We start from the raw sequence: 27783 nt of genomic DNA on the forward strand, positions 1-27783 counted from the left end.
CAGTAGAGCTTCAGATGAGCTGACAGGTGTTCTGTATTTTCTCTGTTCTCATAGAGGCACGGACTAGAGCAGTGGTCTCCAAACTGCGGCCCAAGGGCCAGATGTTGCCCTCTTCTTTTATCTGGCCCTTTGGGCTCTATTTCGTTCACTGATGCCAACAATAGGGCATAATTCCCACCACTGACACCAATGATCGGGCACAATTCCTCCCAATGACACAACAATGGGGCCCACTGACCCCACTGATGGGGCACAATTCCTTCCATTGAAACCAATGATGGGGCACAATTCCTCCCCTGACACCAATGATTCAGCAAAATTGCTTCCAATGATACCAACAATGGGGCCCAATGACCCCACTGATGGGGCACAATTCCCCCCACTGACACCAAAGATGGGGTATTGCTTTTCCCCACTGACATCGGAACCTTTTCTGCTCCCAATGGCCACAATCCGGCCCTGTCTGAAGGACAGTAAACTGGCCCTTTGTTTAGAAAGTTTGGAGACCCCCTGGACTAGAGGATGATCAAAGAGCATCTGTCCTTTCTGTATTTCAAAAGTCTATAAAATAAGTAAACCAGGTTCACGTAGAACTTTTTAAAAAATACTTTTTTAATATTAAGAAAGAGAGTTAATTTTTATTATCTAATGAGGGTTACAGTCCACAGCAAAAAAAAAGTAGTATGAAGGTTTAATACCTTTTTCAGGTTGCTTTCTGCCTGTTCAGCTCTCCCTTTACATTTTTTTTGTTGCCATGATAGGAAATCGCTTAAATGGAGGCGGAGACAGCACTGAAAACCTGACAGAACCCTCCCCTTTTTATCCAATACAAAATGAAAAAGTGAAACTGCAGGCATTTGTTGCAATTTTTATTTTTTTTTATACAAGGATTTGAATAAAGTAAGCAAACATATAGTCATTTAAGCCCTCACATGCCTTCAGCACAATGAAAAGGCAAAGTACGTCTGACTCAATCCTTATAGCAGAATGATATCCCACACACAGATAACTCCTATCTGTTGTGACCAGTTAAGACTCCTTAGGTAGCAAAATAAAAGGGTGGACCCAATGAATCCTCGTAGAATATGCTCTATAACTGCTGTGGCCTTCGCTCCTGTTACACAGATGAAAACTCTTGTGCCTCTTTCAGATTTTGTATAAGAGACATAATGATCTTTTGTTGGGTATGTAAATATTTTGCATTGAGAATCATTCTAGGGAGTACTTAATCTTGGAACGGCTGTGGTGGGTGCATGGACCAAAACTGGAGTGGGTCAGATGTTTCCTTACCAGAGATGCAGTATGTGCAGTTCCTTAGCATGGTCTCAGAGCTTCTTTTGAATATTTGATATAAGTTCTTTATTCTGGAATAGTGCATCTGTTTAGGATGAATCTGTTAGTGGGTTTTAAGAAATTTTTATCCAAACTCATCTGTTGTTAAAACCTTGTCCCCATTGTGGTTGACAAAATCAGTTTTATACTGTTTGTTGTTTGTGTGGCTGTGTTTGATGTATGATTCACTCATAGTTTCCAGTGATGTCTAAAGCTACTTTTCCATTTGGACAAATTGGCAGAAGTGCTTTTTAAAATACAAATTGCATTTAAATGATGATTGCACCCAAAACTGATGTTTAATTTTTAGGGCATTGCTGTAGATTCAAAGCTAAACTGAGCAATCCTAAATTTCTTTATGGATACAGCAGGACAGGGTTTCAGACCACCAGTGTCCCTCTGTCAGGTTTTTATTGCAGCCTATGGAGAGGTTACTCATCACCTCCTGTAATTAAATTTCTCCAACCTGGACAGAGACAAAAACAAAAAGAACCTCTTTAGTGGACTGAGTAAAGGTTAAAACTGAGCAAGGTTTTTATTGCTTTAAGTACTGTCCTGTACCCCTATTTCTAGTATGGGCATCACAGGGAAAGTAAATGTCTCCCCAATGGGGTCAGACAGAAGCTTTAGCTTTAATGTTTACAGTGGAATTGTTATGGTGGAGAGGTCCAGAAGAAAATATCAGGTGACTTGGAACGCTTTTAAATGGGCTTTGTACCCAATGCTGTCCTAAAACTCCCATATATACTTTTGTCATGCAACGTACAGGGTACAGTGAAAGCCTTTTTATACCAGCTTAGTCCTGTGCTCACTGAAGACCATTAAATGGAACATGGTATTGCACAGTGAAAAACACCCATATACATAAAATCTTCCTCCTCCAGTATCCAAAATCAAACCATTTACAATGACTTTTTATTTAGGATTCTGATTTCAGAGTGTTTATCTATTCAGTATTTGAAGTGTGTCAGTTAATACATAGAGTTGCTAAGTCTCCGCTTACTCCATGTCTCCATTAGTGCTTGATTTTCATTTTTTTTTTCCTTCTTCCCAACTTTATCCCTTCAGTCTTTAACCTGTATTTTAGACTCCAAAAGGAAAGAGGTTGAACTTATAACAGAAGAGATGAGGGTTTTGAGAGAGGATAAAGACATACTTGCCCAGGAGGCAAATGCTTTTAAGCTGGAGAAAGATTCTCTACTGCCAAAGATTTTGGAGTTTGAGTCTTCTATTTATGGACTCCAACAAGAGGAAAACCGGCTACTGTTACTCAATGAAGAACTTAAAACAGTGAAAGATGGCATTACAAATGAGAAGCAGGAACTTGAAAGAAGATATAGTGATTTAAGTAACACCTCTCAAACATTAGCACGTGACAAAGAAAAACTAATAGCTGATTTAGACAGTGCTAAACAAGAGCTTCTTAAATTTAGCATGGATTCTGAAAGCCTAAGGTCTTCAGTTACTGAAATGGATGCCAGTATGTCAGAACTTCAGAAAAGCAAGGATGCGCTGTTTTCAGATTATGTAGAACTGCAAAACAAATATCAGCAAATGCAGGAAAACCAGGTCAAGCTCAATGAAGAAAAAATAGTTCTTGCCAGGGAAAAGGATGAAATTATTGAAATGCTCAAAAACACAAAAGAAGAATTTGTGAATAAGCAGAAATCTCTGGAAAAACAAATAAATGAACTTGAAACAGAAAAAAAATTGTCATTGGATAAATATATGGAATTGAACAGCAGGAATTCTGTTTTAATTGATAAAAATATGGAACTGGTCAAAACCATTGCAGATGTCCAGTCTGAAAGAGAAAATCTTTTAATAAACCAAAATAATCTAAATACAGATATAGAACATGTTCTTAAAGAAAAAGAAAATCTAGCATCTCTACATAGTTGTATGGAACATGAAATGAATGAGGTTAAATCACAGCTAGATAAAGCAAACCAAGAAAACCTAGAATTGTTGACTAAAAAGGATGAATTGCTTAAAACTTGTGCTGTGTTTGAAGAAGAAAAGCAGAAGATGGTGGTATATCAAAAGAACATCATCGATGAAAAGAATTCAGCTATTATGGAAAAGGAAGACCTTAGTCAGAAGCTTGTATCTTTTAAAGAAGACATGGATAGGAAGCAAGCAGAATATACCAGTGAAGTACATACCCTTACAGCAGAAAAGGAGAATATTCTAGCTGAAAAATTAGGGCTTGAAAACAAACTTTCTGCTTTACTTGTAGAGCGTGATGAGTTACTGATTAGAACCAAAGATCTAACTACTGAAATGGAAGAACTCTTGTTGAAGCAAAATGACTTAAACGTGAGTATTACAGATTTGCTCCAAGAAAAGGATAATATTGTTGATAATTGTAATGAATTAACAGCTGAAGTAAGAGCAGTTAGAAAAGAACTTGAAAGGGCACAGAAAGAAAATGAAGAACTTCTGGTCTCCAAGGAAAGTCTTACAAACTTGCTTGAAGAAATTAAGACCAATAGTAGTATATCAGACTCTGAGCGTGTTAACCTCCTACAAGAAAAGGAGATGTTGCTTTCTTCTGAGAGGAAGTTGACTACAGAAATAGGGGATCTGTTAAGGAAAAATGAGGAGCTTGAGGCTAAATGTCAGAGGTGCACAGAAGAGGCTCAGCTTGCACAGGACAAACTGACAGGTGACTTTAATAATGTAAAAAGTGCAAAGGAGATGATGATGCTACAGATGTCAGACTTAGAAAAAAAACTTCAATCTGTGTCTGCAGAGAATGCTGCCTTTAAGGCAATAAACACAGAGCTCCAATCCAAAGAGGAATCGATTGTTGATGAATTATCCAGCATAAAAGCCAAGTTGGAGTGTTCTGAGTCTGCAAACCTTATGTTATTACAAGAGAAAGGCAATCTGTTAGCAAAGATTGACTCACTAAATGGGGATGTCATGGGAGCAAAGAAACGCGCTGAAGAATTGACTAAAACTAATGACAGCCTTACATTCGAACTTGAACAAACAATGAATGACACAGCTTCTCTCAAAATAGAGTTTAATCATAATTTAGCAGAACTACAGTCTTTGCGTGAGGATTATAATAAATGTTCTCATGACAAGGAATTTTTGACAAAAGAGAGCGAGAACTTACTGGAAAAATGCAATGAACTTAATACACATATTACACATTTTGAGCAGAGGTTAATTGAAGAGAGAGATGCTTTTAAAAATGAAAAAGAATGTCTGGAACTAAAATGTACGAAGCTTCAACAAGGTTTGGACAACATGGAGGAAGAAAAAGATCAGATGGTATTTCAAAGTAAAGAGCTTCAGTGTAAGTATGACAAGCTTTTGGAGCAGAAAGAGAACGTAGAGAATCTTCTCCACTCTCTTACCCAGGAAAGGGAGAGCTTAGAACTCAAGAGCATCAGACTTTCCTCCAACTTGGAAGAGCTTGACCAGAATGTTGCTTCTCTAAACAAGTCAAAGGCAGAGTTACAAGATTTGTATAATGGTGTTTACAAGCAGTTGGAAGACCTTCGCGGTCAGCATGAAGTTTCAGAAAAGGAGTTAGAAAAGCTGCGTCAAGAGAGGTCTTGTTTGGTATTCACACATGAAAACCTAGAAAGCACATATTCAGCTATTTTGCAAGAAAAGGAAACTGCCCTGAAGAAGTGTGACAGTCTGTCTGAACAAGTGGTTGCATTAACCAGAGACAACTTGGAAGTGTCAGGTCTGGCTGAGCAGCTGAAGGTTCAATACCAGACTATACTGGATGCAAAAGAGGAGCTGATGTTGAAGTTTGATGAGCTTCAGGTTGAGAAGAAGAGCCAAGAAGAAAAAATTAATGAGGTATACTTTAGAAGTGAACTAAAATTACTAACACTGAGCACTAATTTTAGGGTCAACTGAATGCTCACCTGCACTTGCATGCTTTTCACTTTACTACTTCACGGTGACAGGTTATTAGAGGAATGGGTAATTTTTCTTTTAATTGATAAATAATTTTTATAAAATCAAACTGTGAATAAAATCACTGGCAAATGTTTTCTGGTTTTCAGTGGAACAACACATAAACACATAAATAAAGTGTAAACAATAATGTTGATTAATTTTTGTAGATTTTATTCACAGTTTCTGTTACTTATCATTGACAAATATTTTTTAATCCAAAGCATGTATTAAATGATCTACAGCATGAAATTTGGTCTTAGAGATCAAAATTAGACTTTTTTTCAGTCTTTACAGTTTCGTTGTCTAGTTGTTAAATTGTTTTTTGTTGGGTTTTTTTGGCTCTTCACACCATTGGTAATCCTGATCAGTCAGTGGGCATTCTTAGTTGATATAAAGCAATGCTTGCTTTAGGAGAACTTAAGCTGGATATTACAAGTTTCCATATATTTAAATATATAATTTGCAGTTCCAGCAGTCATCCATATGATTTTCCATTTGTGATGAAAGGCCAAACACCATGTGAATGCATACAGTCCAACCATAATTTTTATTATGGCTATTCATACTTTACCACCTTTCATGCATTAGTAAAATGTTCTGCTCAATAATATTGTATCCTGATGTCACTATACCTACACACAGTTGTTACTTTCAGCAGCAAGTGCTACCCCTTGTAAGTGTGCTTATATGTACTGTGCCCATTGTAAGTGAGCCCATATGCACTTTGCCCATCGTAAGTTTGCTTATATGCACTGTGCCCATTGTGAGTGAGCCAATATGCTCTCTGCCAAATTTAAGTATGCCTATATGCACTGTGGCCATTGTATGTGTGCTTATTTATAATCTGTCACCCCATACAGTATCATGGTTCAGTCACTATGGCTTTGTATCTCTCCAGTTACACCCACTTGTAACACACATACAAATGTGTACATATCCACATCTTCTGCTGTATTTTTGACTCTTCCTGTTGGATACAGCGTTAATAGGTGATGGAGTAATGGGTGAGACAATCCGAAATAATGCTTCTTCTCTTTGCAACCCTCCAAAGATATAGTGTCAGTTTTTTATTGTAGTCATTGGCTCTTGGCCTCTGCCAGCTGCAGGAGCAAATTTGCAACCTCTGGGGATAACTACTACCCTTAGATTGACAGTTGTATAGCACTGACCTAGTGCATATGGTATTAGTGTATTCTAAATAAGAATTTCTCCATGTGTAATACCAACAAGGAGATTCTTCTTTTGCGCTGGTGATGTACTTTGGCAATATACTCCCCTTTCTGGCATCACCCTCCTCAAACATGAAGACTACTGAATGGCACATTCTTAACCTAGACTGGCTGTGAAAAGTGTGACAGCTAGACTGCTATTAGTATTGGATGCTATCTGTTGCCCCCCCCCCCCCAATACTTTTGGGAGTTTTTATTTTTTTTTCTAGGAGCAGGTACCTATTTTTGATAGGTATGCGCTCCCACTTTTGCTCTGCTCACCTAAACGAGCAGAGTGGTACTTCTCGCTCCCTCCCTGCCTACAACCTCCGAGAACACTTCACAGGTCCCAGGAGACTATGGGGCTATTGAGAAAGTGCAGAAATTCTTGTGCAGTGGGGAGGCGTTTTTTTTTTTTTTTTTAACATCAAAGATGGCAGAGCTGGGAACCCAAAGACCATCGAAGAACTTGGCCGGATGAGAAGAGTGTGTGGGATCCCTGGACTGGTAAGTGTATGTTTGTCAAAAATCAGCAGCTATATTATTTGTGGCAGCTGAATCTTTAAAAGATAAGTTTAACCTTTTGACCAAAAATAATAAATACACATTTTCTTTGTAAGTAAAAAAATGTGCATTTATTATTTTTTGTTGCAGGAGCCTGTAAAGCATTGCACCAGTGATCAGCAGATCACAGGTGTTATGCAGGTCTCCTGCAGATCAGTCGGTATATCTGCTTGCCTGTATGGAATGTACGGAGAAGCAACCCTCAGCCAAGGGAGTAGGTTCACTTACAATTTTGCCTAAGAACACAGCCATGAATAAAGAATGGTACAAACATCCTCCAAGAGCAACTTCTCTCAACCATCCAAGAAAAGATTGGTGACGAACAATGCCTTTTCCAGCATGATGGAGCGGCTTGCCATAAGACTAAATTGATGTCTAACTGGCTTGGGGAACAAAACATCTAAATTTTGGGTCCATAGCCAGGAAATTCCCCAGACCTTAATCCCATTGAGGCGGGTGAACAAAAAAAACCCCACAAATTCTGACAAACTGCAAGCATTAGTTATGCAAGAATGGGCTGCCATCAGTCAGGATGTGGCCGAGTCATTGATTTTCAGCATGCCAGGACGAATTGCAGAGGTCTTGAAAAAGAAGGGGCAACGCTGCAAATTTTGACTCTTTGCATAAACTTAATGTAATTGTCAATAAAAGCCTATGACACTGATGAAATTCTTGTAAGTATACTTCAGTTTACCATAGTAACATCTGACAAAAAGGTCTAAAAACACTGAAGAAACAGACTTTGTGAAAATTAATATTTGTGTCAGTCTCAAAACTTTTGGCCAGAGCTGTAGCTGCCCATTTGTCTTGACATAATGCCTCCAGGTCATGCAAAGTCTTCGGTTGACTTGCATGAACCGCATGTTTGAGATCTCCCCAGTGTGGCTCAATTATATTAAGGTCAGGAAACTGTGATGGCCACTCCAGAACGTTCACCTTTTTCTGCTGTAATCACTGAATGGTCAGTTTGGCCTTGTGCTTAGAGTCATTGTTGTGCTGGAAAGTTCAACAGCATCCCATTCACAGCTTTCGTGCAGAAGAATGCAAATTGTCGACCATTATTTTCTGATAAAATACTGCATTCATCTTATCAATTTTCACAAGATTCGCCATGCCTTTAGAGGTCGCATACCACCAAAACACCAGTGAGCCATGACCATGCTTCACAGTGGGGAAGGTATTCTAGTTGCTATAGGTTTTGTTGACCCGTCTCCAAACATAGCACTTATGGTTGTGACCATAAAGCTCTATTTTGGTCTTGTCATTCTAGATTACATTGTGCCGGAAGCTGTGAGGCATGTCAATGTGTTTTCGGGCATATTGTTAACTGTCTTTTTGTGACATTGGCACAGTAAAGGCTTCTTTCTGGCAACTCGACCATGCAGCTCATTTTTGTTCAAGTATTGATATATTGTGCTCCTTGAAACAACCACACTGTCTTTTTCCAGAGCAGCCTGTATTTCTCCTGAGGTTACCTGTGGTTTTCCATTGTATCCCGAAAAATTCTGGCAGTTGTGGCTGCAATTTTTCTTGATCTACCTGACCTTGATTTGGTATCAAGAGATCCTCGAATTTTCCACTTCTTAATAAGTGAATGAACAGTACTGACTGGCATATCAAGGCTTTGGATATCTTTTTTTTTTTTTTTCTTTTTAATATTCTTTTCCATCTTTATAAAGTCCCATTACCTTGTTGCACAGATCTTTTGACAGTTCTTTTCTGCTCTCCATGGCTCAGTATCTAGCCTGCTTAGTGCATCCATGTGAGAGCTAGCAAACTCACTGACCATTTATACACTCACATTAATTGCAATTTAAAGAGGCACAGATGTGGGAAATTAACCTTTTAAACGCCATTTTAGTGTGTGTGTGTGTCACCTTGTGTGTCTGTACCAATGCCAAACATTCCAGGGTATGTAAACTTTTGGGTCATTTTGGTGATTTTTGTTATTACGATTTAGAAAAGGAGCTAAACAGCTTTGTGATAAAACATGGCTTCATATGATCACTATCCTTAAATAAAAGACAGGTTTTTTGGCATTATCAGTCATATTTTCAATATCAGTGCCAAAATTTCTGCCAGGGTATGCAGACTTTTGAGCACAACTGTAGGTGTCAGAAAATTGTTGAAATTCCTTCTCTTTGAGTTATGGGTCATTGATTCAGAAAGGTGTTAAAGTCAAAATATGATTATGCTAGGTAGGCAGCTAACATTTTCAGATGTAGCTTAAATATTTATATCATGGCGGCTACACTTACAAAAAAAATGGTGGGAGTGTGACACTGGTTGATTTAAATATAGGTTGTTCTATTCATCATTTTTACACTGGGCCGTTCACTTGAACAGAGGAGTTTATGGGCAAGATATACAGTGCTCAGCATAAATGAGTACACTTCAACAGATTTTTCAGAAAACCTTTACTTTACTTTCAGAATCAACATTTTCTATGGGTCACTATACTACAAAATACTCCCATAAATGCAGGCCATTGATTGCAAACAAGATTTTTTCATTTGCACACACAAAAAAGTATTTTTCCTAACAAATTAATTCAAGACCATGTTGCAAAAATGAATACACTCCAATGAAAGTCTAACGAGCAAAGCTAAATTTTAGACAACAAAATCTTAATTAACAAGAATTCAACTACAGGTGAGTCTAATTATTCATCAAACAGGTGTCCAGCAGATAGTTGATTATAAAAGGGCGTTACTTAACAAAAAAACCCCTTCCCATTTCATTCACAAAAGAAAGGTGAAGGCTACAAGAAGATCAGCAAAGCTTTACTTATCTGTCAGAATACTGTAGCAAAAGTGATACAAAAATTTAACAAAGATGGCACTGCAACCATCTCACAGGGCCATCCAGGCCATCCACGTAAGTTTACACCTCGACAGGAGCGTCTTCTGATGAGGAAAATCGTCATGCAAGTTCATTGCAGTTAGCTAAAGTAGAAAGCCACACTGGGGTGATTGTTTCCTGTGACACAATGCGACACACACTGCAGAGGAATGGCATGCATCGGCATCATACACGAAGGGAGCCTCTCCTAAAGCCCATGCACAAAAAAAGCCCACCTAGAATTTTCCAGGGCCCATGCTGAAAAGGAAGAAGACTACTGGGACTCTACTGTGAAGTGATAAGACCAAGATTAATGTTTTTGGAACTGATGGCTTCAAAACTGTATCGCGTTGGAAAGGTGAGGAGTACAAAGAAAAATGCATGGCGCCTACAGTGAAACATGGAGGTGGCAGTGTCCTTCTGTGGGGCTGCATGAGTGCTGCTTGTGTCGGGGAGCTGCATTTCATTGATGGTATCATGAATTCACAATTGCACTGCTCTATATCATGGAGGTCATACAAAATACCAGATGTAGTTTTTGTTGTGGGGTGTATTCATTTTTGCGTCAACTAATTTGAGTAAAACTGAAGATTTTGTAATCTAAGTTATATTATTAAAGCGATTCTAAAGGTTTTTTTTTTTTTTTTTTTTTTTAAATAACAAACATGTCTATACTTACCTGCTATGTGCAGTGGTTCTCCACAGAGCAGCCTGAATCCTCCTCTTCTCAGGTCCCCAGCAGGCTTTCCTGGCTCCTCCTGTCTATCAGGTGCCCCCACGGAAGCAGTTTGCTATGGGGGCACCCGCTGCTCCATGTGTTCATTGACACACACACAGCCATGGCTTGACCCCACCCCTTCTCTTTCCTTATTGGGTCACTGCCTCTGATTAACAACAGCGGGAGCCAATGGCTCCCACTTGCTGTCTCAGCCAATGAGGAGGCAGAGACCCGATACAGCCAAGGCTGTCATTCACATCACTGGATTGCGATGAGGCTCAGGTAAGTATTGAGGGGGCTGGGGGGACTGCTGCACACAGAAGGTTTTTTTACCTTCATGCATAGAATGAATGAAGGGAAAAAAACCTTCAGCATTTACAACCACTTTAACATTACTTTCGTGTAAAGAGCTAAACAAATGTTCTATAAAACTCAGTTTTGTAAAGATTTTGGAAATTGTTCTTGTGTTCATTGAGATAGTGATTAAAATCTTACTTTTCAAAAGGGGTGCACTCATTTATGCTGAACACTGTATATAGAAGTGAAAATGATGCACTTTCCTATGATATGTTAAGTGCACCCCTATACCCTATTAGTGATTATATCAGTATTGATGATTATCTTTGTAGTGGTCAAAACATGCTGATGGCATTGCAAAAGGGGCATCCCTAAAGCAAGTATTTTATTTTTATTTTTTTGCTAATGCTGCAACCAGAATTCTTTATATATCCACGTCACATCGGAACCTTAATTATTTAGTTAGTGTATATTCAACGTGGATATGGAAATGCTCTGGTTATGGTGTTTTCCTTAATCTAACTGTTTTTTTTTTTTTTTGGTTTTGTGTTTTTTTTGTTATTGACAAAAGTCCCCATACCATTAGTAGTGTTTTATTCTTCTGTGCCACTGTTCCCTTCTGACCTGCAGTCCCTACTGTTAAATGTAGGTTTCACAAATTGCAGAAGAAGCTTGCCAGAAAATTGAACAGGTGACTGCAGAGAAAAATGCAATGCTCAAAGAGAGGGTCGAGACAGTTACTGCTATGGAAGAGCTAAGGAAATTGCACAGTGATCTGCAAAAAGAAGTGAGTAACTTTTATCAGTCTTAAAGAATATCTATAACATCATGGGCAAAAAAAAATAAAAGAATTCAAGTCAATGCAAAATATTTTTTTCATTAAGGACTTAGAGATTTGCATATTTGTATGTAGAAAAGAGAGTTTGTTACAAAATGTATAATGTTTACCATGGTAAAAGTTGATTATGGTACCTAATGCAAGGTGGGCTAGGTCACTGATACATTTTCTAAACATTCCAGTCTAATGCAGCTTAAATATCTATTGCCAAATAATTGCTTAATTAAGTTTATTGAACTTGATTTATACAAATATGAGAATTATTGCTTATTTTTATGTGCTGTATTTGTGAACGTTTGGCTAAAAATATTGTTTAACCTCTTCAAGTCCGGACACTTTTACCCCTTCCTGTCCAGGCCAGTTTTCAGCTTTCAGCACTATCACACTTTGAATGACAGTTGCGTGGTCATGCAACACTGTACCCATATGAATTTTTTAGCATTTTTTTTGAGACCGATAAAACTTTATTTTGGCGATATTTATTCACCACTGGGATTTTTATTTTTTTGCTATATAAATGAAAAAGTCCACAAATTTTGAAAAAAAAGGTTTTCTTATAACATTTTGCAAATAAATAATCTTTTTTCATAAATCTTGGCCAAAATGTATTCAGCTATGTTTTTAGTAAAAAAAAATAACCCAAATTAGTTTATAACCAAAAATTATTTATTTTTTTTAAAAAACGTTTACACTTTTATTATATATATATTTTTTTTAGCATACTGTCACCCTAGCAGTACAGTGTCACCATAGTGACACTGTACTACTTGTGGGGGGTAATGAAGATTTTTTTTTTTTGTTTACACTGATTGCTTTTACACCCATAAAGGCTGTAAAAGCAGCCATTGAGAAATACTGTGAGAGCTGTGATTGGTCACAGCTTGTCACATGGTACAAGGCTGTTGTGAATAGCCTTGTACCGCATGATCTCTGTGATCATTCACAGATTTCACATGTAGTCAGCAATGATGTCAGGAAGTGACATCTTGTTTACTACTATTCATATGATCACTGATTGGCCAATCAGTGATCACATGATCGGGACCTCACGCAGAGGTCCAATACAGCGATCTGTGTTCCACTGTGTCCTCAGGACACAGTGGGCACCGGATCGCGGTGCCGCGCGCTCCCAGAGAGCGCGCACATGCTGAAAATGCGGATGCCGTTTATGAATGGCAACCCGCTCCTGCACTGCTCCCGTCCGGCCGTTTATATAAGTGGTTAAGTAAAAATAAAGGAAAAAATGTTTTCCCACTTTTGAATAAAGCAAGGGAGGGTTATAACCCCCTTCAGGTTTTTTTGCCAGTTGTGTCCCATTGGGGAGATTTTCTTTCACTTCATGTCCTATAGCTAAAACCTGAATGAGAGGAATCCCTAGTTGTCACCAAATCTAATGTTCCAATTGGAAGATTTCCATTACTGTTTTAGTGACAACCCAAAATGTGGGATTTACTTTAATTTTCGGTAATAACATGACAAACAGAGAAGATGAATCTCCCTAATGGTCCTCTGCAGGATAGGAACAGCTGTGCTGCAAATGCATGGATTTAGACTGGAAAATGTGATTGCTATTTTAACATGTTGAGCAGGAATACAGTAATATAACGCACTTATTACAGTTACAGCAAAAACAAAACTCTTTTTATGAAATGCACGTGAGAGCATAATGGCAGTTTTAGTCATGAAGTTTTTGTTTTTTTTATTATAGAAAAACGCAAAAGGGATATTCTAGTAGTATAGAATTTTTATTTAGCAATAATTACAGATTTACTAGATTGCGTTTCTAGGAGTAATAAGAGTAATACCGTTAGAATGCCGTAGGATTAACAGTTACGTAATAATCCTCAGCATTAACACAAGGATTAAACTAAGCAAATGCTTCTTTCAGCTTTACAGATTAGCACACAAATATACCAGCAAATTATTTTCCTACACTTTCTTTATAGTTAGGATGACCTGTACTTTTTAGTAATTTCTTCCTAAATATTGAAGGAATCATTGATGGGGATTTTATTCATCCTAGCTTGAAAGCCTTAGAAAACAGCAAGAATCAGCTGCGGAACAAATAAACAAGACAAATGGTCTTCTGAAAGGGGAATGTATGAAAACAGAAGCTCTCAAGAAAGAGTTGTAAGTAATTTTTATTTTAAAATTCTTTCATGTTTCACAACAGGACAATTTGCACTGTGGGCTTTCTAGTGGCATATACAAACAGTTTAAATCACAGTAAAATTTTATATTGCAAACTTTAAATTGTTTAGCTTTTTAATTTTCTTGATGCTGCAGCATTTTTGCTGTTTTTGTTCTGGTAAACCTGGTCTGGGCAACTAATATTTTTTGGAGAGGACAGCAATAGAAACATACATTTACTTTCAATACAGTACGTGTTTCCTTTTAGTCATTTTGAGAATGTACCCTCACACTTGTCTCTCCCTAATGGTGCCTAATACAGTAAATTCTGCTTACCTTTACTTTTAATGCACACCATTGTAGTTTGGCCATGAACTAAACTGAGCCCTGTACAAGCAACATACAAATGCCTATGAAAATGAGCCCCCTCACCGTGTAAGATATTTTTTTTTTTTTTTGCATCAAGCGTGAACTTCATAGTTACTAAATAGTTGTTGAAAACTCTGCTCAGAAATGCTGGCAATCCATAGCCAGAAAATATATGCATACATCACTCTCAGATTGGTTTGTCATAGAATTTTTTCCCAAAAAACTCCTAATTTTACTTTAAATTTCTTGATCTTATAGGGTGTCACTGGTAGGAAGAGGACTGGAAAACTTGGGGTCTTTTTTGTGGAACCTGAGTTGACGTGATCTTTAGTAATCACTTTGCACCTAGTATTTCATGCATTTATTTTATATGTGCCGTGCTCCAGATTATAGAAGTCACATGATTAGGATGTATTTTTCTCAAGCGGTGAACACGATTCTATCCCACAGTTTCCTTGCCTGTCATGTTTCCATAGTAACTGTTCTCATTGTCCTTGCAGGGAAGAGCTGAGGCAGGCAGCCGAGCACAAGTCCCAGCAGTTATCAGCTCTGCAGGAGGAGAACCTCAAACTTGCAGAGGAGCTTGGAAGGAGCAAAGAGGAAGTATCAACTAACCAAAAGGTCAGTAAATCCCTACTTTGCTTATATTTCTTTCTGTTAAAGATCTGTCTTGACTATCTCCGTTCCTATAATGGTTTAGATAAGTAGGGTGGATAAAATGATAATTAGTGGACCTGTAAAAATGACAAATGGTCACAAATGGTACATAGCATCCTGTTTGAGGGTAGGTAGTTTGCTTCAGCTGAACTGAATTAGGACTATGTCTGCGCACTTGTAGCACCAGCATGTTGGTAGTAATTGCTACTTGCTTTCTTTGATTCACAGTCATTTATGTCGGAGAATGTAGAAGGATTTTTCTGTATGTCGCAAACAGGTGTCTGCCACATTAAAGATCTGATTCTCACTTAATGAACATTTTTTTACTTTCAGGAAGGTTTATTGCTTTAGTCCTGCCAGAATTAAGAATTTAAGCAATTTGTCACCATGGCAACCTTCCACTTTGCTCACTTGATTGCTTAAAATGCAGCACTAGCAACATAAGTTATCTTTAAAACACATGGTTAAACGCGTACATCATGTCATTGCCAGTAGCCTTTTGGTATGAAGGGATTGGTGAACTGTGAGAGTTCCAGATTGCTTTGTATTTGTAATATACTGTCACAAATTCTGAAAGGGGAACTGAACTATGGTCATAGAGTATCATGCGGCAGATAAATTACATGGCTTGACACTACCTTCTATTTCCAGTAAGGTAAATGGAAGAATAAAGGCAATAAGGTACTAGTGTAATCGTCCATAGTACTGGATTTGTACATAGCAATATAGTGTGTATTTTATAGGCCGATATTCATCTCTGAAAGAACAGTCTGCCTACGTGTGGGTGTCTGCAGTGTTGACGTTCGCTGTGAAATTGCTATTTTTGGAGCGTGACAAGCTTTAAAGGTGACAACAATTTGCAGGAATTCATGTGGTTTACAAAACGTGTACATTATTCTGAACCACCTAATTAATCTGATTCTCTTGGTGTAATGACCAAACACCACCTTTAGTAGATTGTTATAAATATAAGGATTATCTGTAGTGTACATAATTATTTTGCTGTTCATGTTAAAGAGAAAATAACTATGTTTTTGCAGCATTTTTGTTTAATATTTTTACTTCAATCTCTTTGTAACTGATGTGTTGGTCCTTAACTATGAGGACAATAAATATTTTTTTGTTTTATTCAGTGTATTCCATATTACATGTTCTTAGGTTTTATCAAACATCCAAAAGTGCTTTTATGTATAGTAGAGTTTCTTGTAGACATCAGAGTATACTAGCAGAAAAAAACAAAACAGGGCGCACTCTCCTTATGCGTTAACGCAAAAACCATAAATTTATTAAAAAGATGCAAAAAACATACTCACAAGCCATAAAGGTCATAAAAACAGACAAGAAGTCAAAGATGCCAATCGTGGACAGCATGCATCCTCGGATAAAGTGCTAACACGTTTCCGGAGTCAAACTCCCTCAGAGCAATAGATGAGGAAGGGAGTTCGACTCCCGAAACGCATTAGCACTTTATCCGAGGATGCATGCTGTCCAGGATTGGCATCTTTGACTTCATGTCTCTGTTTTTATGACCTTTATGGCTTGTGAGTATGTTTTTGCATCTTTTTAATAAATTTATGATTTTTGCATTACTGTACGAGGAGAGTGCGCACTGTTTTGTTTTTTTTCCGCTAGTATCAATATTCCCCTATCTATCAAGGGTGGCACCTCCGCAAATGCACTATTCCATTTTGAGTGCAGCAAGGAGATTTGAGCGCTGCTTTCTGGTTAATGTTGGAGACACCAGAGTATGTCAGATATACGGGCACGACATCTCTAAACGTCCTTTGGGCTAGCTTGTTGCAAAAATATGAATGGCCAGCTCAACTGTCCATTTGTATACAAGACATGGAGAGGGGAAATTATGTACAGAGAGTTAATATGGTGATCTGAGGAAGTGTTCCTAGCTAACAAGTTGTTACTTCCAGGACTGTCAGGCAGCATTGTCTGTGAGAAATCACATATGCAAGACTGTCACTGGATCTAGCCAAAAGCATCCGAACTAGCTGTTTGTCATCTCATATCTGTGGGTACCATAAGGTGCAGTTTTGAAGAGGAATACTAATAAAACCTCTTTCAATTTCAGTATAAGCTCATAAACACAAATTCTGCTGTTCTTGGGTGCTCACACTGGAACCTCCAAATGACTCTCTAGAAAGAATGTGCATAGCATACTTTGACATAACACTGCGACCACGTTCTAGCATTATATTAATTAAAACCACTTTAACTGCATTTGTTTGGGTTTTGCTGTGGCAACATATGCTATGTTTCAATTAAGCACCCTAAAAGCTCTGTAACTTAAATCCCAGGTTCAATTAATCTGGAGCAACCCACATTCTTAATTCACACCATTACTGTCATTATTATAAATCCAGCACATGTAACTTTCATGTGAAGTGTGTGGTTAAAGGGTTTTTATGTATTTTTGTTACATTCAGACTAATACTGGTACTTTTCTTTTTGTACATAATTTTTTGTTTTCTGTGACATTTTCAATCAGATGCACCACTTACTGTTAAAAGGTTACCTGCACAGCTAGAACTGTCAGCTAGTAGCACTGATGTAGAGAATCATCCACCTCCTTTCCTGGAGCACTGAAGATACATAAATAATTAAATATTTATTCTATAATATTTCCTGCTGGTTTGAAATGCACAAAGGTGTTTTTAGTTCTATCATACTACACTATACAAAATATGAAAATACAGAGGTCTGACAACTTTGCGACTTTTGAATGCAACTCTAGAACCCTTACTGAGTTCTTGCTTCACTCTGATTTTTCTGATCTGCACGTTTGTCCCAGTCGGGCTCAAAATATTAAAGCCACTGGATTGATTTCTCTTCTGGATTTATCTTAATATAGTTTTTTTATTGGTATGTTTTTTTACAGTTTTTCTTAATCCATAATGAAAGACTCTCAAATGATACATATGTTTTGGTGTTAAAAGCTGGATATACAGAAGCTAATTGTGCTGTTACCAGGGGCGGACTGACCATTTGGAAACCCGGGCACTGCCCGAGGGCCCGGGGTCAGTAGGGGGCTCCATTAGATGCCCCTGATACCTTTTTCATAGGCGTTTTTGAGTTTGGGCAAGGGCACAGGGGCCCCATGATCCCCTATTGCCTGGGGGCCCCATGAGTTGTCAGTCCGTCCCTGGCTGTTCCTTACTACATTTTCAACCTGAACATCAGCCTTAAAGCACCACCAGACAGTGGTCACATTGACTTTGATTACTTTGTATAGAAAGAGTTCTCATCAGGGAATTGTTCCAGATAATGACTAGGCAGGGACTTAAACTGGGTGAATAAAATTCATCAGAGCATTGTAAGGCAGTCCTGTCACTGCTGCTGCATTTTATTTCTAGAGAGGGCCTAAACTTGAACTCTGGTCACCATACTTATAAACTGTATGTGGATGTGTTTTTCTGGCCTTACTTCTGCAGTGTGGTATGTTTTCTTTTAGCATAGAAGGCGGCATTAAAAAAAAATCTACTTTTAGTAGCCTTTGCTACAGCTTATTCTCCATGCTTGTACCCTTGGATACACTTGAACATTTTCAGCATCCTCACAATGTATGTTTTTCATTTATTTTTCACTGAGTTTTTAAACATTCTTTTCAAGAATTGGCATATTAAAATCTGCTTTTATTTCTTCCTTTTGGGTGCCTTTTGCTATATTTCTGCTCCCCACTGACACCAAAACTGGAATTCAGTACAGTGAAAGATAACCAAAAGGACAAAGTAAAGCAGATTTTTATATGCCAAGTCTTAAAAAGGAAAAGAAAAACTAAACACATCAACAGATAATGTAATGATGGCAACCAGAGTTCAGTTTTAATCCTTAGTGGTGCTGAACGTATAACATTTCTAACTGTGGTCTTGGACCTTACAGTTTTAAACATGGTAGATAGAAAAGTGGTGGCAGAAAAAGACCGAGTGGTCCATTGAGTCTGCCCGTTTTTGTTTTTTGTTTTTTTGTTTTTAGGTTCATTTATTTATATTTCATTTTTGTCTGAGCATAGATCTATGTTTGTCCCAAGCTTGTTTGAAGCTTGTTCTGTATTGAATATATTATTTATTACTGATTTTTATGTTTGTTTTAGCTTGAAGAGGAGAGATCAGTATTAAATAACCAACTGCTAGAAATGAAAAAAAGGTAAGCTTATATTTAAAACTTTTATCTAAACTATTCACATTTTTGTGTTTTTCCTGAAGATTTAATTACAGTTTACAGCAGGACTTGGCCACCGAGACACCCACCTGCACTGGATAGAGCCCAGCTGGGTTGGGAGCCTCTCCTGTCTCTGCTCTCTGGATTCCACCTGTGCTCTGCAAGACCAATCTGTCAAAATACAGATCAGCCCTGCTGACTGTTTATACTGAGAAATTGGCTCTCCCAGTGTAATCAAAGGGGGTCCACTGTCTTTGTTACACCTGTCCCTGTACTTATCATAAGCTGCTGAACAGTGCAGAGGACAGCTTTCATATGAACAGCCCTGTTGATTGTACAGGGAGAGCCTAGTGTGTTCTGTCTTCGTAAGATGTCAATTTGACAACTCAGCCCTGCTTTTTATTAATTTATGAATGAAAGTTACAGTTGTAGCCATTATTCATAAATAAGTGTTTCTTGTTCATATGTAAAAAATGCAACTGTTTTGAAACACTTTTTATAAAATGGACAAATGACATAATAACATTTTTTTTTGGATGTGTTATAAGATACCTTAGTTTCCAGATGAAAGAATGGACTTGGATTATCATTAAGTAAATTAAATTCTGGTTCTGTTTACCCTTGATTTATAATGAATAAATCACAATACCTCCCCCATCCTGTTTGCTTTCTCACAGACCAGGGGCATAACTGCAAATCATGGGATCCCATAGCTAAATGTTGATGGGGCCACCTGAAAACTCTTTCTGTAGCAGCTGGCAGTGTCAGCTGTGACCATGCATATCATTAATTTTAACATAAAATATGCCTAAATCAAGAGCACATAGCAGGAGAGCTTTTAGCATAGTCAGTACAGTATTGGGGAGCAGTGCTTTCGATAAATGTTCTAGTTGTACTAACAATAATAAACATGATTATATTTTATATTATGACAAAATTATTGATGTACTTTCACACATACTATAACTTTATTATACATTTTTAAAACTTTTTCTTAACTGTCTGTTATAAGGTTTTAGCAATCTAGTTTGTTTTTGTGTTTTTTGTTTTTTTTTTTAATTTTTGGATTAGGCATATAATTTTGGTCTGGAACAGAAATTTAAAGGGCAATAAATTGATACAAAGGTAGGTAAGTGAGCGCAAACAGATCAAATAAGCAGCTGACATACAGGGTAATCCTCAATACCTTGGAACATAAGCTATAAATGGGGTATGCAGCGCTAGAGGACAGATAATAAACACGGGACTGTTTATGATATGAAGTACCAATACAGCAGTTCATATAATAGTTCATATATTCCAGCCTGAAAAGATGGAAATGATCCAAATGATGTTCCAGATCATAAACGATGCAATACGAGAAATTAGTGAGGTTGTGCGCTTACCACAAGTACACACAATATGAGCATTGTATGTAATTAACAGCAACCGGGCATCATGGTCTGGTCAACCGTATCCTGGGCACCATCTGGCCATGTATGGACATCCGGGTCACAGGTACAACGCTATCCAGGCCCCTTCTGGCTTTCAAATCCAAAAACGCCACCTTGCATAAGCTCATTAAAAACGAGCCGGGAGGCAAGAAAGCGCTAATAGTAAAGTACGTTTATTTAAGAACATAAAACAAAGACCAAGCAGCCAGGACTCACATTGATATAATATAATAAAAATCCAGGCCCACATCAATCAGCTCCCTGATGGTCAGTGGTGCACTCAACATGCAGCGCATACAGATCAAAGTTCAATCAATAGAACCCTGGTGGTCAGTGGTATCACAAATACATAGCCATAGAGTATAGTGAGTATAAACAGAAATATACTCATCCAGGTCAGGTGAGGTAGTTCCCTGGTGGCTAGTGGATCTCTTAGTAACAAAGGCGTCAATAGGGTGGATCCCCTAACATGTTTCGAGCTAAAGCTCGTTTTCAAAGGGGTGAATCCTGCCCCTAGACGCCGATTTAAAAATGCCGCGGTCGCGCATGCGCATTACGCACCACGCGCCGCTCCGGGATACTGCGCATGCGCGAATGACGTCACACGCTAACTTGTAACGACTGCGCATGCGCGAGCGCATCATCAACATGGACACTGAGGCCCAATGTTAAAGTCTGCCCACACATAGGCAGGGTTAAGGCGGGTCTGGACGGCTGCTCTTGTACTCCATAGAAGCGGAGACCAGAGCAGCAGCTATTTATTAATGTAAACTCGATCTAAATACACTAGATCACCAGGGAAATATATCAAAGTCATCACAAAACAACATATATCAGTGGAATCAATAACATATATCAATGGAATGAATCTAAAACCATAAAATTTAAAAGGACAGCATATGTTAAATATACACATGCACACTGATGGATCATATATAATTAGAGTCCTTACACTGATCCATTAATTATTGTTCCCCAGAAATAACATGGAGAGTCTTAAATGAAACACTATAATCATAACACATTAAAATCACTTATATGTGCTATTATCAGAAATAAGTGTCACATATTCCTGACAAACGGTCAAGCGTTACTGGCAATCATGTAATATCATGTAAAGAGATTATAAATATACGGTATTATTGATATTGACATACTTATTGTTCGATATACAAAAGCTAACACTCAAAGGTGCAGAAACCGGAAATAGCACATATATTAGTGAAAAAATTAAAATTAGATTAAAACCCTAATAAAAATAGCACAGTGGACAGGATAAAAGTCTAAAGCCATAAAAAACGTTAAAACGGAAAACACTATAAACCTCCTCAAACAGAAATCAACTATTGTCAATATAACAGTTGATGTCTAGGTCTACGTTCAGGCCTCTGGGTTGAAGGGACTTGAGCTCTACAATCCACTTCGTCTCAAGACGGGACACTGCTCTCCTCTTGTGCCCCCCCCTCCAATGCTGATCTATCACATCTATAGCTGTACATTTCAGAGATGAAGGGTCTTTAGCATGACAATCTTTATAATGCTTTGATAATGAATGGTGCTCAAAGCCCTTTTTTATTTTATTGTAATGCTCCCTGAGTCGATCCCTCAGACGTCTGGTAGTTCTACCCACATACTGGAGCTTACAGGGACATTGTAAAAGATATACTGTATGTGTAGTATTGCATGTGATAGTTTGATGTATGGCATATCTTTTACCGGTAATGCTAGAACCAAACTCCTTGATTTTAGTTTTATGTACCCCATTATATCTACAGGCGATACATTTATTACACGGGAAGAACCCTTTAAGCCCGAATGGTGAGGTCATATTCCTTGGTTGGTCGACTACATTAGGGGCTACCAAAAGCCTGAGTGGAGGTGCCTTCCTGAAAGTGATCTCAGGGAATTCAGGTAGAGAATCACCCAATATAGGGTCATTCCTAAGGACAGCCCAATTCTTCTTAATGATTCTGGTGACTTCTCTAAATTGAATAGAGAAGTCCGTAACAAAGGGGCAAAATTTGTCCGGTCTTACTCTTTTCTCCATAGTGAGCAGATCCTCCCTATCCAATAAGCCAATCTCATTGGCAGTTTGATCCAAAATGTGAGAGTTGTAACCTTTCTCCACAAATCTGGCTTTGAGTAACCCTGATTGATAGTGATAATCTGGCAAGGTGGTACAATTCCTCCTTAACCTGAGGAATTGTCCCCTAGGAACATTATTCAGCCAGGTCGGATGATGACAGCTATCAGTGGGTATATACCCATTCCTGTCCGTACTTTTAAAATACGTCCTGGTCACAACCTTAGTACCACTATTAATTAAAACAAGGTCTAAAAAGTTAATTTCTTTAAGATCATATTCATATGATAACTTAATATTTAGGTCATTATAGTTCAAAGTAGTAAAAAAATTGTTTAAAGAAAGCTCATCCCCCTGCCATAAAAGAAACAGGTCATCGATGTAGCGCCGGTAAAATAAAAGGGGAGGCCAGTCACGTGAATACACTAAGTCCTCCTCCCACCTGGCCATAAACAAATTGGCCAGGCTAGGGGCAAACCTCGCCCCCATCGCTACACCCATGACCTGTAGGTAAAAAGTATGGTTAAACCAAAAGAAGTTTTTATGCATAGCAAAGTCCAGAAGTTCCAGAATGAACTCTTTTTGCCGTCTGGGAATATCAGAAACAGTGTCTAGATAGAACTGGACCGCATCCATTCCATCTCTATGCTTTATGTTACTATATAAAGCAGAAACGTCTGCAGTAACTAGATAAGTTTTCTCATTGATATTAAAATCTTTAAGATCTATTAATAATTGCTTCGTATCACGTAAGAATGCTGGTGTGGATCTAACCAAAGGTTGAAGAAACATATCAACATATTCCCCTATGCGGGAGTTCAATGACCCTATACCACTAATAATGGGTCTACCGGGGGGACAACTTGAATTTTTATGTATTTTCGGGAGGCAGTACATTACAGGAAGCCGCGGGGCTGCTGGGCATAAATATGCTTTTTCTTTTTTAGTTATTATATTATTTTCAAAACCTCGTTTAATAATAGCTTTCAATTCTTTTTTATAAGGCAACATTGGATTCTTAGGTAACACTTGATATGTGTCCCTGTCATCCAACAACAGATGTACCTGTTTCATATAGTCTGCCTTATCTAAAATGACCACGCCTCCCCCCTTATCAGCGGGTCTGACCACTAAATCCTTATTAGCCAACAGAGATTTAATGCTGTCATTAATTTTATGCTGATTCCGTAAATTCTTAACTTTAATATTATCCAAATCCTTTAAAACCATACTTTTAAAAGTATTAATATGTGATTGTGCTGGGGGATTAAACAGTGAAGCATTCCGTAAATTGGAATGTCTAACATCATCATTCCCATTACCGGAAGCGTTGTGTACAGAAGGCGTATTTAAAAAATATCTTTTAATCGATAAACGACGTGTAAATTTGTGTATGTCCACATATGTGCTAAATTTATCTAATTTTCTCTTTGGTGCAAATTTTAGACCCTTGTTCAGTAAATTCAGCTCATCATTATTAAGAGTTACTTTACTTAAGTTAAAAATGCCTTTAGCTATCACATTTTCCTCTTTTTGTGGTCTGTTGACTCTTTTCCCTCCTCGCTTTCCTCTGTACGCGTACTTCTTTTCCGCGTTGCATTTCCACCTAAAAAATGATTGGGTTGGGGGTTGCGGAGAGCAGGTCCCATATTAGCCTGGGGAGTAGGGTTTCGCATATTTTGATTCCCATTCCCATTGTGCGGTGGATTATATGGGTACTGATTACCATAGTTCCTTCCCCTGTTCGGATTCATAGGGGGCCCCCCCTGATTCCTTGGTTCAGGGGGTCTCCAGTAAGGCTGATTACTCCCCCTATTGTTGCATCTATCATAATTTGGATTATAATACCCATCCTGCGAGTCTCTCCATGAGACCCTCCGTTGTCTGGGTGGTTGTTCCCACCCTCCAGAATACGGGAATTGTTGAGTTCCTGTCCTAGGGTATTGATCCAAGGGGTGTAACCTCATATCCCTATTCCCTATTTCCTCATCATCGTAGTCATAAAGATCATTATATCTATTGTACGTCGAGACGTTATACTCGTCTCTATAAGGACCACGCTTAGCCGATTTGGGCATTGAGGAAGCGGGCCTAGAGGTATTACCAGTATTCTTATGAGGATAAGGAGGTCGTAGTCCAGATCCCCTAGGGACTTCATGGTTAGGAACAGAAGCCACGTCTTTATCAGTGCCACTGGCATCCTGCCAACCAAATACATTATTATTTTTATAATCCATTAAGTCCCTATTATACTTTTTCCTCTTTTTACTTTTCTGTTCCCTTTCGGTTTTTTCCAAAAGCTGTTTAACCCGGTCTGACTCGGTTTTATATTCCTCTTTGTTCATATGGGGTCGCAATTTCTCGCGTGTTGAATTGATTTCATTATCCAAGTGAGATAGTTTTTTCTTCTTACGGGCTACCAGAAATCCTAATAATTCTAAGCCCATTTTGTTAAAAAAATTGAACCATTCGGTTTCACAATTAATATCCCCATTTTCCGGGGGAATATCCCATCTCAGGGATCTGGGTACTAATCCCTCCTTGATATACTTCTCAAGGAGAGTAATATCCCATATGGTTCTAATCTCTGATGTAGCGAGATTAGCCAAATGGAGAAAGATACCATGTAGATCATTATCAACCGTATCCTGAGTAAAGACATCATCAGCAATCGCTGTTCTATTAGACCTCATTTCAAAGATATCCATCATATGCAGAAATATTGCTGCTCAACTTAATAACGAGGTATAAATGGCACAGATATCAAAGGTAGGTAAGTGAGCGCAAACAGATCAAATAAGCAGCTGACATACAGGGTAATCCTCAATACCTTGGAACATAAGCTATAAATGGGGTATGCAGCGCTAGAGGACAGATAATAAACACGGGACTGTTTATGATATGAAGTACCAATACAGCAGTTCATATAATAGTTCATATATTCCAGCCTGAAAAGATGGAAATGATCCAAATGATGTTCCAGATCATAAACGATGCAATACGAGAAATTAGTGAGGTTGTGCGCTTACCACAAGTACACACAATATGAGCATTGTATGTAATTAACAGCAACCGGGCATCATGGTCTGGTCAACCGTATCCTGGGCACCATCTGGCCATGTATGGACATCCGGGTCACAGGTACAACGCTATCCAGGCCCCTTCTGGCTTTCAAATCCAAAAACGCCACCTTGCATAAGCTCATTAAAAACGAGCCGGGAGGCAAGAAAGCGCTAATAGTAAAGTACGTTTATTTAAGAACATAAAACAAAGACCAAGCAGCCAGGACTCACATTGATATAATATAATAAAAATCCAGGCCCACATCAATCAGCTCCCTGATGGTCAGTGGTGCACTCAACATGCAGCGCATACAGATCAAAGTTCAATCAATAGAACCCTGGTGGTCAGTGGTATCACAAATACATAGCCATAGAGTATAGTGAGTATAAACAGAAATATACTCATCCAGGTCAGGTGAGGTAGTTCCCTGGTGGCTAGTGGATCTCTTAGTAACAAAGGCGTCAATAGGGTGGATCCCCTAACATGTTTCGAGCTAAAGCTCGTTTTCAAAGGGGTGAATCCTGCCCCTAGACGCCGATTTAAAAATGCCGCGGTCGCGCATGCGCATTACGCACCACGCGCCGCTCCGGGATACTGCGCATGCGCGAATGACGTCACACGCTAACTTGTAACGACTGCGCATGCGCGAGCGCATCATCAACATGGACACTGAGGCCCAATGTTAAAGTCTGCCCACACATAGGCAGGGTTAAGGCGGGTCTGGACGGCTGCTCTTGTACTCCATAGAAGCGGAGACCAGAGCAGCAGCTATTTATTAATGTAAACTCGATCTAAATACACTAGATCACCAGGGAAATATATCAAAGTCATCACAAAACAACATATATCAGTGGAATCAATAACATATATCAATGGAATGAATCTAAAACCATAAAATTTAAAAGGACAGCATATGTTAAATATACACATGCACACTGATGGATCATATATAATTAGAGTCCTTACACTGATCCATTAATTATTGTTCCCCAGAAATAACATGGAGAGTCTTAAATGAAACACTATAATCATAACACATTAAAATCACTTATATGTGCTATTATCAGAAATAAGTGTCACATATTCCTGACAAACGGTCAAGCGTTACTGGCAATCATGTAATATCATGTAAAGAGATTATAAATATACGGTATTATTGATATTGACATACTTATTGTTCGATATACAAAAGCTAACACTCAAAGGTGCAGAAACCGGAAATAGCACATATATTAGTGAAAAAATTAAAATTAGATTAAAACCCTAATAAAAATAGCACAGTGGACAGGATAAAAGTCTAAAGCCATAAAAAACGTTAAAACGGAAAACACTATAAACCTCCTCAAACAGAAATCAACTATTGTCAATATAACAGTTGATGTCTAGGTCTACGTTCAGGCCTCTGGGTTGAAGGGACTTGAGCTCTACAATCCACTTCGTCTCAAGACGGGACACTGCTCTCCTCTTGTGCCCCCCCCTCCAATGCTGATCTATCACATCTATAGCTGTACATTTCAGAGATGAAGGGTCTTTAGCATGACAATCTTTATAATGCTTTGATAATGAATGGTGCTCAAAGCCCTTTTTTATTTTATTGTAATGCTCCCTGAGTCGATCCCTCAGACGTCTGGTAGTTCTACCCACATACTGGAGCTTACAGGGACATTGTAAAAGATATACTGTATGTGTAGTATTGCATGTGATAGTTTGATGTATGGCATATCTTTTACCGGTAATGCTAGAACCAAACTCCTTGATTTTAGTTTTATGTACCCCATTATATCTACAGGCGATACATTTATTACACGGGAAGAACCCTTTAAGCCCGAATGGTGAGGTCATATTCCTTGGTTGGTCGACTACATTAGGGGCTACCAAAAGCCTGAGTGGAGGTGCCTTCCTGAAAGTGATCTCAGGGAATTCAGGTAGAGAATCACCCAATATAGGGTCATTCCTAAGGACAGCCCAATTCTTCTTAATGATTCTGGTGACTTCTCTAAATTGAATAGAGAAGTCCGTAACAAAGGGGCAAAATTTGTCCGGTCTTACTCTTTTCTCCATAGTGAGCAGATCCTCCCTATCCAATAAGCCAATCTCATTGGCAGTTTGAATTGGGCTGTCCTTAGGAATGACCCTATATTGGGTGATTC

At 38.4% G+C, this 27783-nt stretch overlaps 1 protein-coding gene across 9 annotated transcripts in view; it reads left to right on the forward strand.

Annotated features, from left to right (window-relative positions):
- Positions 1 to 27783, forward strand: part of CLIP1 (CAP-Gly domain containing linker protein 1) — a 182491-nt gene that overhangs the window by 118790 nt on the left and 35918 nt on the right. For all 9 annotated transcript variants that reach the window (XM_089662035.1, XM_089662028.1, XM_089662029.1 and 6 more), the window contains 5 exons: positions 2401 to 5160; positions 11540 to 11677; positions 13752 to 13858; positions 14728 to 14848; positions 18987 to 19039. In XM_089662035.1, coding sequence (XP_089518161.1) covers positions 2401 to 5160; positions 11540 to 11677; positions 13752 to 13858; positions 14728 to 14848; positions 18987 to 19039 — 3179 coding nt within the window. The remainder of the gene's footprint in view (positions 1 to 2400; positions 5161 to 11539; positions 11678 to 13751; positions 13859 to 14727; positions 14849 to 18986; positions 19040 to 27783) is intronic.

This window comes from Staurois parvus, unplaced genomic scaffold (assembly GCF_062004578.1).
Source record: "Staurois parvus isolate SC_StPar_1 unplaced genomic scaffold, SC_StPar_1.0 ptg001418l, whole genome shotgun sequence".
Lineage (NCBI taxonomy): Eukaryota > Metazoa > Chordata > Amphibia > Anura > Ranidae > Staurois > Staurois parvus.